Below are 15,484 nucleotides of genomic sequence, written 5' to 3' on the forward strand. Positions count from 1 at the left end.
AATTGCTCTTGATAAAATACACGTGACATCCTTAAGACTTAAATCAATTAGTCAGTCGTCACGTTGGCTCTATGCACATAGAGGTTTTGCAGCCGTGCTGCAAAGTCTCCCATGAAACTGGACTCTTGCTGGGTCACAGAGGAAAAAGTGGTGCAAATCTTAAAAGAAATTACATTATTTAGAAATAAATCTCTGAGTCTTGAGCCATTAAGAGTCTCATGACAATGACATTTTTACTGGGTACTTAATATACCACAATGAATTGGCATCTTAACCTAATAGGTTGATCCTAGTATTTTCTTTTGGGTGCCTCTTTACTATTCTCTGCCACACTTCATTTCTTGGGAGACAGAAAGCGTATCTAGAGAACAGCAGGGGAGAAAGTAATTTTATTTTTAACAGGTCCCTTTAGAGTGACTATGTTTATAACACTAAGTGGAGCCTGCATGCTTTTAGCCCTCAAGCTAGCACAGCTCTCCATAAATTCAACAGCTCATTTGTCAATCCCATTAAAGATACTCCAAGTGTTGCACAGTCTCCAGAAATGGTATTTCTCTAACACTTTAACCCATAACTTCCCAGCAAAAGGTTTGAAAGTCTTGGAAGTGTTCCAATTAGAAGCACAAGCACAGTACTTTAACTGGGAAGTAAACTGGGAGTTAGGTTAAACCATGCAGATACCCATTAAAGCCAAAGCCATTGTTTGCATTTTGGGCTTCAGAATGCAGTCAAATTTCCTTTCTCATTTAAAACTTATCCAGTCTGTTCCAAACTCCCCCCTTTTTTTTTTTTTTGGGGGGTGGGGGGGCAGCAGGAGCAGTTGTAGGAGGCATGCCAAACAACTGATTTGTCATCATACAGTTCTGACAGAAAGCAAATCCAAAAAAGTCTTTCCAAAATGATGCTGCAAGTCTACATACTATAGAAATCAGAGAATAGCGATGGATTCTAAGTGAATCTATGTAGAAACACATTTTGAAAGAGAAAAATGTCTTGCACAGCCTTAAGCCCACATTAAGGAATGAGACCTTACCTTGGCTACTGTCTGCTCAGCGATGGTGCTTGGCCGACGCTGACGAGCATCAAGTCTCTGTTCCACAGGGAAGCTACTCCGATGTGATTTGAGTCTTTCCACTAACAAGTAGTAGATAGCAGCAAAGTGGTTATAACTCTTGTTCTGCAGAGACTGAAAAAGAGAAGCACAAAAGTGTGGGTGCAGCCAAAAATACATGATCTTTTATGTTCTACGAGACCAGGAAGAAGAAAGAATTGCCATCTAGGAAAGAAAAAAAAAATTAAGAGGTAGTGGGGTAGGCAAATGTTCTGAATTGAGAAAGCTTCAAACCAGACTGCCAGGCAAAGAAAAGCAACCTTAGTTTAGTGGCAAGCTCACAGGTGTTTGCTATGTTCTGGGCTGCACAGTACTTGTAGCTAACATTCAGGTGCTACTCTGAACTCTTCAAGATTTGAACCTGGAGAAGGGACTGAGCTCCAGCACCTCCTGAATATATTGGCCATTCCAAGTCACTAGAAGCAATGGGGAACTGAGCCTCTGCAAAGAAGAGAAACTAGCCTCTTCTAGCAGAAAGTACTCAAACTGCCAACCTCCACAATAGTTTAAAGTATCAACCATCCTAAAGGAAATGATCATGTTAACTCCATAGGGAGTCTTGGCATTTATGTTTGGTAAGAAGCATGATGTGGGATTGGACAGAGACATTCAACTGCTTATTGCTTTTATGCTTCTTTTTGAATTTCATTTTCCACCCTCTTAGAAGTTCAAAATGAATTTACTTTCAATTCTGATTTCCTCTCCTCTCTCCATTTTGACAAGTAATGATTTATCCAACCCCACCCAGGAAATCTAACAGCGTGGAACCTAACATGGTTCCTTTATTTTACTTCTGTGCTCAAGAATCAACTTGGTTAACAAACAAATCTCTAGAAATGACCAACTGTAAGCAGCAGCAAGTATCACCATTGCAACAGGCAGCCCTATTGGGGTACCATTTTTTACATAGTCCACGCTGTATTTCTATGTGTCCTCTAGCTTAAAGCAATTGCAACATCAAATTTTTTGAAATGTGTGCTTGTTTACATTAAAGTAAATAGTTAATACACTGAAAGAACAGTACTTAGTCCTGGGATATGTGACCAGAACACATTATTCTTTTCCATGCTTTCTAATTTGGATTCCCGAGACAGAGCAGTATCCTTTCTCTCATGGTGCTGCCTTTTCATTGACATGTATTCCTCTATGGGCAAAGGATGCCTTGGACTGGAATAGCTGGGTGTGGCTGGCCAGCATAAGGCACACACGTGAAGTTGTCTGCGGGCCTACTGTACAATGCTTTGTCTGCACTTTGCATAACACAGACACCTTATCTCCACTAGGGATGATCTTTAGGAAACTTTCTGGAGGGAGGTCTGTCCTCTTCCTGATCAGTCTGCTGGCACAGACTGAGACGTCAGCAGGACAGGGAGGCAGTAGCACAGCATGTTTAAAATGTTTGCCCTTGCTAGGGTCTGATCAGGTAAAATATACCACCAGGTTTGGGTTTTTCTGCTCCCCCCCCAATCGTTGAAATAAAGAATGTTGCAAGCAACTCAGGTAATAAGTTCTAGTCATAAAAACAAAACAGGAGACCTTTCCCCCAGGGCCAAATATTGTATGAGTCTATTTTACCTCAATAGTTTTCTGTTGGTCTATTCCAAGGCTGTGCATTAGCCGTAAGACCTGCTCATTATACTCTCCAATGGAAGGCTCATTCTCCTCTCCTGGTGGATAAAGAACAGGTCTCTGTGCAGGAACTTCGATAAGCATCCACTTGTGCTCCTTAATCTGAGCAATAGTTAACCGTTTGGATGGGTCTAGGACCAACATTCTTCTAATCAGATGTTCACACTCTGTTGGGGAAAAAAAATTACCAACCTGCTAAGTGATACTTGCATATATTCACCTGAGACCTACCAATACAGAGCATGACAACAGGAAGCTGCTTTATTTCTACCTAACTGCTGTGCTAAATACATTTCCTGAAGGCTAAAACAATCTCTCAAAACAAGATTAAAAGTCACATTAAGAAGGACAAAACCCCAACTTCTTTAAATGCATGGTATGGCTAACAGTGCCATTCCTTCTACACAGCTCCCATATGAGGGTAATAGTAATATTTAATACCTCTTTGAAGCTGCTTGTGCTGTTCTAAGTACAGTGCTAACATTAATTGATAAAGCTTCAAACAACCTCTGTGAATGTGCTGGGGAGTAATTAGCATCCTTCTCCAGCATAGTTTGAAATTGCTTGTCCAGGCTCATAAAGCAAGGGATTGGCAAAACTGGGGTTAGTGTCTGGATTTTTTTTTTTTTTTTTTATTTCCACCCTAGTGGTCACAAAAACAAAGGTAAAAATAATGTCGCTGTGAATAGCAGCCAGTGGGTCTGCAGGTTTTTCTGTTTTAATTCCAGAACCAAAGCACAATCAGTAGCTTTAGGTGCTAGAATAATTCTGAACACACCAAACCATTGCTGCTTTCTGACTACTACATGCTGGACAGCATTAAAAACATCAAATTTTTCTTCAGATGTCAGTTGGTTTTTGGAAGATGAGGGCACAAGAGATGAACGTATAGTTTGTATATGATAGCAAGTCAATCTAAGTTCCTTTAAGGGAGCTTATCAATCTGCCACGCATTTCTAGCTGACTGAGATATGGCTACAGTACAGTTGTTATGAGTCAGTCCATTTCAGGTAGTTATGACAAATAGTTTAGAGAAAGATTTCGGGCTATTTATTCCGGTTTATCTCTCTTGTTTTCACAGTTTTGCTAAGAGGCACACCCTTCCCCACTCCCTGCATCATCATGTGATCAGCAAGGGGAGCAGCAAACAGCCTGTGAAACAGCCAACCCACACTGCAGTCACAGCAATGATCGCAACTCACACAAAGGTACCTGGATCTAGCTCAGATACCTATGTCAGCAAAGTCACAGAAACACAATACGGTTCAGTGCCGGCCGCAAAATGTGCCCAGGAAGCTGAGGGGTTGCCATGGTGCCATAATGGCATTGCTAAAAGCAACCAAGTGCACTATAGCTACACTGTAGTGGCTATTTTCAGAGGCGCTGCACAGGAGTACATGCCACCCGAAAGAAAAAGGGAAAGACCAGAATGTTTTACACCACAGAACCCTTAACAACAAGGCTGAAAAACATATTGTTAATTATCTTTAAAAAAAAGCACAGAAAGTAGTATATTAAAAGCGGATTTGATTCAGGAAAGTTGTTTTGAAGTAATCTGGTTTAGAGACCCTTTAATATAGGGAGGCTGAAGGACACCATCAAACCCTGTGTAAAAACGGATCCACTTGTTCTTGTCTGAACAGGCATGAGGGAGAGCGAAACTCAACAGATGGGGCAATTAAGTGAGGGAGAGAAATCTCAGTCGCATGTGGGAGTGCCAGATACATGACAATGAGAACCTGGCATATGAACTGGCTGTGCACTTTTTTGCTTTTGTTTAGCAAACGCTGTCAAAACCCAGGAAACACCCAATCCACAACTTAGGTTTGACAGCGATACTGCTCTCAGCATATTTTCTTTCCACATTAAAATGTATACGGCCTTGCAGGACAAAAGCTAATTCCTACACAAAGGTGCCTCCCCCCTGCATCCCCATATTTCTGTTCACAGTAGAGTAAGAGATCCTTCAGCTTCCGTTTGACTCTTTCCCTGCCCGTGGGCACAGCCACACTTCAATCTCCACGTATAGCGCAGGGACACACTTCAATCTCCACGTATAGCGCAGGGAAAAACGGGTTGGTTTGCCTAGCAGCAGCCTAACTGCAAAGGCATACAGCTCACCTAGGCGTATTTGTGTTTCTTTGCAAAACGAATAGTTGGCCATACCATAATCTAGTGTGCAGATGCACCACCCTTTGCTGTATTGCAGTAGAGATTATTGTAGAATTTACTCAAGGTTTACCACACCAAGAGCGTAAGAGGACACATTGTTACCTTCTGACATAAAATAAGGGATCCTGAACCTTCCTTCAAGAACTCGTTGCCTCAGTATGGGGAGTGTTGGTCCATCAAAAGGTAATGCTCCACAGACCAAAACATAAAGAACTACACCCATGCTCTGTAAGAAAGAGAATGTTAATTTCATTTTTCAAGCTACAAGCAAAGTCTCTTGAGATTGGCTAGCCAAATCCTGCCACAGAAAAAATTAAAAGTTATCTTCTGCAGAAACAGGAAATTTATACAAAAAGGAGTTAGATTTCTGAAGATCCGTAAATAATTAAGAACACTCAGCTAACCCAAAACGGCTAGGCTTGCAATACCTTGTGCTGATAAGCAGGTAAAATGAAGTGTAATGGGTTAGAGACTCTGGCTGCTAGCAGGAAGCTCCACGCAGATGACTGAATGATACCTGAAAAGTGAGCCGCAACTTCAGGTGAGAATTAGAGATACTTTTTATTAATCTCAGTGTTGTTCAGATAAAAACAAACCTCAAGCAGCAGCCGCTCAAAATAAGAAATGGTAACCTTTTATATTTACCAATTTGCAAAAGCCTGTGTAAGAGGCACACCGATAACTTCATGAACAGTCAGCTTCAGGGGAACACAACTAGTAATTCCGCACTGTGTGCAGTGCTGAGTATGAGAGATTATTTAATATGAGCAAAAGGAGACGATCTGGGCAAGAGCTCTCTTCCAACTGCCAGACTAATTTTTGAAAGTATGCAAGTTAATTGGCACTGCAAGTGGAAATAGTCTTGCAGTATATGCCAAAAAAATATAGCGCCACACTAGATGAAATAACCACACCAGACCCTCATGCCAATCAGTTGGCATAGATAGCCACAGCACTGGATTTCTCAAGGGGAAAAAGCAGGCATTCAACATTCACCTTAAAACTTTGTAAGCACACAAAAGATTTTAAAATCAAATATATATTTAAGAAGTCACTTCCTTCCTTCCTTAACCTGCCAAAAACTGTGGATTGTTGCATTCCTCCTGCAAGCTTAGCACTTTCAGCAGATTTATTCTGTGATTGGATGTTGCAAAGAGATGCAGAATCCTTAACTCATCTCAGAAGATAAGTGAAGATGCTGATGATTTTATCTTAAATATAAACATACGTGCACTCCTCTCTGGGCAGATTCTGTTAACGATTTAGGATCTTATATATTTAGAGAATATTTACCAAAGTTCAGAGATTCACTTCTGACATTCAAACAGTGCCTGTGCTACTTGAAACAGTAAGCATAGCTGAGGTCTGCTGTATGTTTATTTACCAGTTACTAAAGGTTCAGAAAGGCTGTAGCCTTTTTTTAAAAAAATCTAGCCAGCTACATATATGTATATATGTATGTATATAGAGAGATACATGTATACACACAAATATATGTATCTAAAATCACATAGATTAATTTAAGTTAGTTTAGCAGCTGAAAGGTGACTTTCCACAAACTGCCCTGTTTGTGTAACAGGCTCTGACCAAAATGTCAGTGCCTGTGTTGTTATGCTATGTGCAATATTATCACTGCAAACCTGATGCCAGAGCAGAGACTGCCAAATTGTACTGTCTCTGGTTGCTTTAGGATATGAATCTAGTAAGTATCAGAATACAATGGTAAGTACCAGAATACTAAAATAAAAAAAAAACAAACAAAAAACCCCAAATAAAACCAAATTAGGAATGAAAAGCAGTCTCTGACAATGCATGAAGGGTGCACAGAACTTCTTCAGTTCATTTTAGTCCCTTTTCCATTGCATAAGGATGTGGGTTGCACTCTCTATCCTCTTCCATTAGATTAGTACGCATGGAGACACATCAATTCAAAAACATGCAGCTGCCTGCAGTAGAAATGTTTGTGGCACAAATGGGCTTGTTTCCAGCTCAAAGAGCAAAGCAGTCATCATCTCTCCTGTTTCAGTGACTTGGAATTCCTTTAACCTTATCAAGAACTTGCAGCCTTACAAGTTCAATTCCCACTTAACACAGAAGATACTAAATGCACTGAAAAAAGCAAAGTTCATGCATTCAGTCAGGAGAGTTTTTGGAGGAGCTACAGTTTTTCCTTTAGTGGGCTAACATACACCTACAGTGTACATTTAATAGCCACCTGGATAGGTAACTTCAATTCCTTTCAATGTTAAGGGGCATTTTATGACACTCAAGAAATACAGCTGAAGAGGAACAGCTTGTCTGCAGCTTAAGAAAAATCAACGATTATTCCTTTGTTCCAGCTTCCTAAAAGTTGACTTGAATCCAGTTAAAAAAAAGAATAATGATACCCAGATATCCAGCTGGGGTCCCTCGTATTGCTGTCCTTCAAAGACTTCTGGGGCTGCATATGGTGGGCTTCCACACCATGTTGTCAGAGGCTCACCACTCTTATAGAAATTTCCAAATCCAAAATCTGTTGGGAAATCAAGGGGAAAGTCACTCCAAACTCTAGTTGCATGACAAAGAATAATTATATGCATGGACTCGGCCTGAAAGCTCTCTCTCATTCATGAAAGGCTCTATCACAAATCCTTCTATCAGTACTCCCACCGAAAACATTTATTGGGATGCTGAATGTCCTATACTGCTATTTTCATGACAACTATGTAGTTATTAAAACACTCTGCAAAACTTCACAACCTGTAGGAGTTTTGAGTAAACTTCTACAGTTTGCTAAATCTAAGCTTATAAACAGCTATCACTAAAATTCAACAAACTGACAATCATGCATACATATGAGCTTATTTACTTGCCAAGAGATATCCGAGGTTCAGTACTGGATCTAAGATTTCCTGAGTTTTCTTAGGTGCTCTCTAGCTCTGGATACATAACAAATATTGACAACAAAAGCATCAACTTTGGAGATGTCAGGAAGGAACTCTACCAAAAGCAACAAGCATGGGAAAACATGAAGCCTTTTGCTAGGAAGGAAACTCTGCTACTGGGATTGTCTACAGCCCTTTCAATCTACAACTGAAATTTACTATTCCACAACTAAGCAGTTCTTTTAAATGCTTCTTCTTATGGCTTAATATGGGACCAGCCATGGGTCCCATGGGACTTCAGTATTAGTCACCATTTGTAGTAATCCTATAGTGAAAAGCAAAATGACAGCCATTATTGCATACAGACATGAAGTCAGATAGAGTTTGATGCAATTTTTTTTTTAGCTTCCCCTGTTGCTGCTCTCCCAGGTTGCATTTTTTTTTACTAGAATACAGCAAACAACATTAATATTGAGGAAGCTAGCTTAATGACTGAAATGAAACTGATTTTTTTCAAAATGCAGAATTTCAGGTGGCTGCTACCACTCCCAGGTGCTCTGATCTGTAGCTCTCTTGCCTTCTACTCCACTCTTACCAGTGGAGCTCTTCACAGCCGAGATCCTCTAGTTCCTCTTTTATCCTGCCATCACTCTTGCTCCCTTTGCTTCGTTCATACATCATTTGCTTTAGCATTCTTTACTCTTCCTCCCAGAATCCTAACAGTCCCTCCTACATCCAGTGCAGATACCCATTCTGAATACAGTCCTTCCATGACGCTCCTCAGTATTAATACACAAGGCTCTTATTCATCAGGCTTTTAATAAAAGCCATTGGAGCACAGTGTTTGGATACACCTGTTCACACCATGAATCAAAATACTTGTTCCACTTAAGTATAGTGGAGTTTTCTCACGGAATTCAATGAAGCCGACATTCCTCCCTGTTGCTCCCAGCATTACTGCTCCATACTGCTTAGTCCTTTATTCCACTTGCGTTGCAGGCCATTCTGTATGTTCTCTGTGATAACAAATGCTGTTAATACTAAAGCAAAGAAGGAGGAGTTCTCAAGGACAGAGATCTGACAACAGCGACAAATATTTTTTGGATTTAAGGCTTTCAGGCAAACTGGCTTCAATTCACTAACTGGTCAGCTGTATCTCCGAAGGAAATACAGAATGGAGCATTGGCAAGTGACATGCAAAGACTGTCAAGCGCAGCAACATTGTTTATGTTCGTCACTGGTCTACTACTGTGTGAACAATGATTTAACTGTTCCCTGCCACTTTTTCCACATTGGAGCAAACTATGTAGTAGAAAGTTACAGAAGGTGCTTCTTTTCTTAAGGTAATAATGCTTTTACCCTTGTAGCTAACCAGGCTCCTGCAGAGTAATACTGCATGCTGGTGTGACTCAAGGAATCCTGTGAAAGTCAACAGTGATGATAAACAGTAATCAGGCCATTGATTTAGTACTATCAAGCACCGAATACCTCAGAGGTATGTTAATACAATGCGGTGCTGATCAGCACATAGCAAAACTGATAAACACTGTGGTGAGCAGACACAGTACAGGCACTGCTGGTACCACTCCATTTACTTCTATTTGTATAGGTTGTGTTACTCAGAGGAAAGAGCCTGGTGCTCTCACCATACATCATGAGCTATAAAACTATGAGAGAACCCTCAAAATCAAAAGCAATACTGAAATATTAAACAAAAACTTACCAGGCTTAGATGAAGTTAACCTGGCATTGTTTTAGAGAAGCAGTATAGAAATTGAAATGGACTACTTACACTGAGCGTAACAGTAAAGATATTTGGTTGCTTTCCTAACAGAAGGACACAAGACCTCCAGCAGGTTCTTTTAATAGAACCCTTCCTGCAACATACATCAAAAATGAACATAGGCAGAAGAAGCAATTTTGGGAACAGCAGAACTGAAGAGGCGTTTAGAGCATTTTTTTCTTCGGTCTTCCAAGATTTTCCTTAGCATGTAATAAGGTACAGAATCATACAATAGTTTGGGTTGGAAGGGACCTTTAAAGGTCATCTAGTCCAATGCCCCCTGCAATAAGCAGGGACATCTTCAACTAGATCAGGTTGCTTAGACCCCCCGTCCAACCTGACCTTGAATGTTTCCAGGACTGGGGCATCTACCACCTCTCTGGGCAACCTGTTCCAGTGTTTCAACACCTTCATTGTAGAAAATTTCTTCCTTACATCTAGTCTAAATCTACCCTCTTTAAGTTTAAAACCATTACCCTTGTCCTGTCACAACAGGCCCTGCTAAAAAGTTTGTCCCCATCTTTCTCGTAAGCACTGAAAGGCCGCAATAACGTCTCCCTGGAGCCTTTTCTTCTCCAGGCTGAACAACCCCACTCTCTCAGCCTGTCCTCATAGGAGAAGTGTTCCATCCCTCTTATCATTTTTGTGGCTGCTTCTGCAACTGTCTCCACAGGTAAGACATACCACCCACTGCTTTAACACCTATACATGAACCTGCAGGAATGTTTTTGGCTTTTGAGGTTCCTGCTCTCTGTCAAATTTGGTTACGGGCAAGCAACAGATTCAAAAGTTATCTGGGAAACATACACAAACAGCATGATCTCATAGGCCTTTTGGCTGTTTTCATGAATTCTTTTAACTACGAGGTCACTGAAGATTTCAGGAAGAAATCTATAAGACTTAGAAAGATATTCCAAGTCTTTGTGTTACACTAGTTAATTCTTATTACAAAGACTACCTATTTAATACCTTCCTCACCTCTGCTTCCTTACTGCATCGCACTGCTGACTCTCCATTGTGTTAAACAGTATCACTAATATAAGCAGATATTTTTAGTTGTCTTTAATGAAATGGACTAATTAGGAATAACAGAGAATCAAGACTATGCAACCATCCAGCTCTCAGTATGGAAATCTTTACAGTGGGTAACGTGCACTGTAAGGTAATAAAAACAGTCACTATTCCATTTAGCAGCAATATTACTTGGGGGCATTCATAATATAAACTGGCCTTTTTTACATACCTTGTGTTGGTGGCCCATTTGATTCAGGTAAGCAACTGGTAACTGTAGATCAGCCACAATTACAGACCCACAATCAATGTCATTCTGTCCTCATTTTATCCTAAAGCTCATTTGTGGTAATCTTGAAGGAACAGCTAGATACAGCAATATAAATGTCTAACCTCACTTAGACCAGTTCTCAGTGGTGGTGTTCTACAAAAAATGCATGTAAAAATATTTTGCAATATGCATAAAGCAGCTCTTTGTATTTAGGAATTTCAAGGTATTGATTATGGAATTTGTCTCTCTCATCAGGGGTTTTAGGGTGTGAAACAGCATACCAGTTTTACAGGTGAGGACACTGGAACAGAGAAGTTCATAGACTAGCCCAAATTCAAATAACAAATCAGTGACTGACCCAGGCCAGGGCCAGGCATAACTGAAGTGCCTGGTCATTCTCTAAACAGCAAATAGAAACCAGTCAGTCTCTGCTGAAAACTTTTGCCTCAACATTTCCACAGCCTGAAATTCGATGCTGTAATTCTGCTGTAAATTTTCTGCCATCTTTAATGTACATCACATGCTCTGGGCACATCTCAGTCAGTGACCCAAATAGATCAGGGTATAAGGGGAAACGCTAAGTCTCATTTCCTTTTGTAAACGTTGGCCTTACGTGTTTTTCCCTCAGTTGTAACTATACAGTCCAATACGCTGCACATAATTCATCACTGTCTCAACAACTGATCAGAAATTGCCTTTTCTTTTAAATAAACTAGTCATTCTGTGAAATCGTATTACAGAGATTTCTGAATTTGCTATCATAAGAGATCAAGTCTAAAAATAAGTGGGATACTCCTAGTCCATGATTGGATGATAAAGATACTGGCTTAATGAGCAGCAGCAGCAAGGTTGTGTTGAAAACATAGGAAAATAGGCTGCATCTACTTTCAGCTATCTGACCACACACCTGAAACTTCTAGATCTAACCCAAAGCTGCCAAAAGACTGCTCTTTATTTGTCTAGAACCCTTAAAGAAACTAGGTCAGGGACTGAGCCCATTACAGATAATTCCATATTGGGCCATCAAAAACTTTTCCCAGGCTGCACTAACCCTGCAATTATCCACCCAAGAAAACCTCTAATTTGGATCTGCAGGTATTCTGAAAACTCAGTCTTGCTTCACAGACAGATGGGCAGGTGCTCTGCCTCCTTGTACTCCAGTAAAGTCCAGTAACTCTGCTGCAAAGACAAGAGCTAAATCTCTCTGGTGCCAATAACTCCCAAGGCATTCTCGTAATTCCTCTTGCAGGAAAAAAAAGTATTCAATCTTCATGTGTCCTGGAAGTGATCCCAAAGTGCCTCAGTGCAGCTACACAGAACGTATTCCCAGAGACAGCTGACAATTGCACGAACACTAACTGCACCATTTGCTGCAGGAGCCCTTGTGTGCAGATAAAGCCTAACCATGGGAGTAATTCTGGGACACCCACTTCCAATGTGCAGCAGAGAGAGTATAGAATAGAGTATTCCTGCTCTTTTCTGCAAGGTTCAAAATGCCTGGGGGATGGGATTTGCAAGGTCATTATAAAGGGCTAACAATAATAGCAACACGTTAAAGTCAATAGAAACTTGGCATGCCAATTCCTCTGCAACAAAAATTCTGCAAAGATTCAGGTCCTTAACACTCCATGAATAAGATCTGTTTACAGTAATTCAATCCATGGAGCTCTTCAGTGTCACCCACAGTTGTAGGATTAATCCTTTTCATTTCTCATCACAAACTAACCATACCCATTATTTGTATTCACACAAAGCAGGAATAGATACATCTCTTATATCCTTGCAGTTTTACCTTTTGTATTTCCTCCCCAAAATGCTTTTGTTCTGAACAAGTAAATCTCTGTTCTAGCAAAGCCGATTTGGTCATTAGACAGCCTTGTCATCCTCCCTTCAAGACTAGAACTACAGGGCTTATCTGACATCAAATCTGCTAAAGTGATCCTAGTGACAAATAAGGAGCTTCAGCCCATGGCTTCAGTCTGGAAGAAACAATTCATGAGAATCTACTGAAGAAAGATGATGATCAGAGCCTTCGGACTTATGCAAACTGCTTGGTAAAGGGGCTCTGGGGCATAAATAACTTCAAAATGGTTGTATTCCATAATTTCTCTTAATGGATTTGATTTAGAATCATCTTCTAGGGCAGCATAGTAGTATTTGGTGGATTGATTACTCTAAAAATCTGATTAGAAATTTGAGTACTTTTAAAAAGATAAACTCTAGTTCAAACAGGAATGATTGAGTTTGCTGGAAACAGTGATTGATTAAATCAGATCTACAATCACCCTAGCTCCTTAGAGATTTATGTATCTGTGTGCTGACTGCTAATGATGAGCTGTCATTTTTGTGATGACATGTGATACTCTTATCCCTCATCTATTTTTGCATTGTCAACAATCAGACTGGAAACTTAAAAGACAGACAAATATTTAAGCTTCATTCTACCCTTTGAACCCAATGTCCCTAAATTAATATTGTATTCCAGATAATTAACATACCTTGTTACAAGAGAACATCTTGCACTACTGTAAATATCTGGTACAGGTGGAACCCTCAAGAGGTTAAATCTCCAACATTAGTCCAAGGTCAGTGTGTTAGCTCAAAGTCAGAAAATCAGATACCCAATCTCACAGCAATGAACTTTTGGGACTTGTCCATAATCAAAGAAGAGCCCCACTGCTTATCAGTAAGAAGGCTACAATGCCAGAAAGAATATTTGAAGGTCAGACCACACACGAGATCTGTAACAGTGTCATGCTCTGCAAGCACACAGAATGCCCGGCAGCTGCATGAACAGTTACACAATGGCATCCTGGCATGTCACCATACTCTTGAGGTGCAAACGGCCAAGGTCAGCTCAGATTCCAAATCTACACAGGAAACACTGAATATAACATTCATGCTATCCTTCCTTTTATGTCCTCCTTCAGTTCTGAAACCACTGCAACTGCAGCTGCAATAACAGAGGGGGAAACAATAAAATCTTCAACCAAAAAATCCCCTAATCACTGTATGTCACCTGCCTTTTTCCTATCACAGCTAGACTTTTGTTGTGAATTTTTTTATTCTCTTTGAGGAGACTTTTCTTCACACATAATTGGCTTGGCAACCTTGACAATACTTCAGGAGACATGAAGCAGTTTCTTCTCTCAGAAGCATTTTGCTGTCCGTGTAGAGGTCGTTAAATCTGATCTCTCCTTTCACTTACCTTGAATTTGTCAGATTTTCAACATCCTCTTAGTACTGCAGATAAATATCAATCTTTATGTCTGAACTGCAGCTCCTACTCAGGTGCCACCCTCATAAATCTTTGTATCAGATTCACAAGTACATGTACATATATTTGTAAGCACAGCTATAGAAAGCATGACCTGCTTGGAAATACACAAGATTTCAATTCCAAAGAAAGTGAAACACTTTGCCTATCCAGACTGGATTTAAATTAGCTATTTGGTGAATGGGGACACATGGAAGCCACTTCAAAAAGAAACATGAACAAATCTGAACAGCAAAAGACAGAACAGAGTCTTTATATTGACTGCTCAATATAAGAGAAGCTTCAGGTTTATGTTACAATTAGGATTTTTGGTTTTTTACTATTATCTTTACATGCGTAATTCCTTAACACGTAATGGTTTTATTTATGGTTACCAAAAGTAGCTCAAGAGCAAGGACATCTTAGAACTGAATGGCATGATCCTTGCAAGGCCGTTACCTTTGCTCCCTATCTAAGCAACAGAATTACAGAACTTACGCTGTCGAGACAGTGCTTGACTGGGTGGGACAGCAGCAATTGGCTTGCATCTGATGGTCTTGTGACAGCACAGACGATTAAGTTTTATTAGGCAAATCCACGAATGAAAGGTCTATAAATTGATACTAGAAGAAGTAGCCAAGGATGCACTCTGTATAAGCACTAATACAACAATACTGGCTACTGGGGTTTGGGGGTAGGGATGAGCACTAGGGGAATAAGCTGCAGAAAACGGCCAGCCTGGTATACTCTCCTTGTCACTGCTAGATGGATCTGACCCAGTATGGAATTCCTCATGAGTCTGTGGGCTTTGTCTAGGAGCATGTGTCTTATAAACCTGGAAAATGGTTCCTTCATTCTGTCTTTGATCTGCAGTTCTAGAACTTCAATTTCTTCCCTTTTTCATGGGCAAGGAACACCAGTATCCTTCAGTTATGAACTTCTGCTGAAAAAATAGCATGCATTGACAATACAAAGCACAGTAAGAGCCAGGTACCTACTAATTCATACTGGACTTTTTCATGTAACATAGGACTTAAAAACAGTGTTGCATATTTCAGCAATCTGCTCTTATCTTTAGAAATCCAATTATATTCTATTGTTGGACAAAATAATTACCTGTGCAGGGAGATCAGCATTATTTTTTAGGGTACATAAATTATTATGGTTACCTCTTTTTGTTTCCATTATGCTTTCTACACTTGTGTCTTCAAATGATGTTAAACCATTTCTTAAGAACGCAAGAATTAATAGCATCCACGAAAACCATTTCAAAGAAGTTGTTCAGGATTTAGATAGGATACTGGATGCTTGGTCCATTGGGCTTCCTCAATTTTTAATTATTGCACTGTCAGTTTAGTTGTTCCACTTTTTGTAATGGCCAGGATTC

The 15,484-nt window shown here is 40.1% G+C and overlaps 1 protein-coding gene across 11 annotated transcripts in view; it reads right to left on the minus strand.

The window, feature by feature from the left end:
• SIK2 (salt inducible kinase 2) overlaps positions 1 to 15,484 on the minus strand; it is a 57,896-nt gene that overhangs the window by 13,856 nt on the left and 28,556 nt on the right. For all 11 annotated transcript variants that reach the window (XR_012677146.1, XM_075172911.1, XM_075172910.1 and 8 more), the window contains 4 exons: positions 7,300 to 7,424; positions 5,015 to 5,138; positions 2,687 to 2,907; positions 1,034 to 1,186 (listed from right to left, as the gene is read on the minus strand). Coding sequence is in view for 10 of the 11 variants with exons in the window: in XM_075172911.1 (XP_075029012.1) it covers positions 1,034 to 1,186; positions 2,687 to 2,907; positions 5,015 to 5,138; positions 7,300 to 7,424 (623 nt within the window). In the remaining variant the exon portion in view is untranslated. The remainder of the gene's footprint in view (positions 1 to 1,033; positions 1,187 to 2,686; positions 2,908 to 5,014; positions 5,139 to 7,299; positions 7,425 to 15,484) is intronic.

Source organism: Calonectris borealis, chromosome 24 (assembly GCF_964195595.1).
Source record: "Calonectris borealis chromosome 24, bCalBor7.hap1.2, whole genome shotgun sequence".
In the NCBI taxonomy this organism is placed as follows: Eukaryota; Metazoa; Chordata; class Aves; order Procellariiformes; family Procellariidae; genus Calonectris; species Calonectris borealis.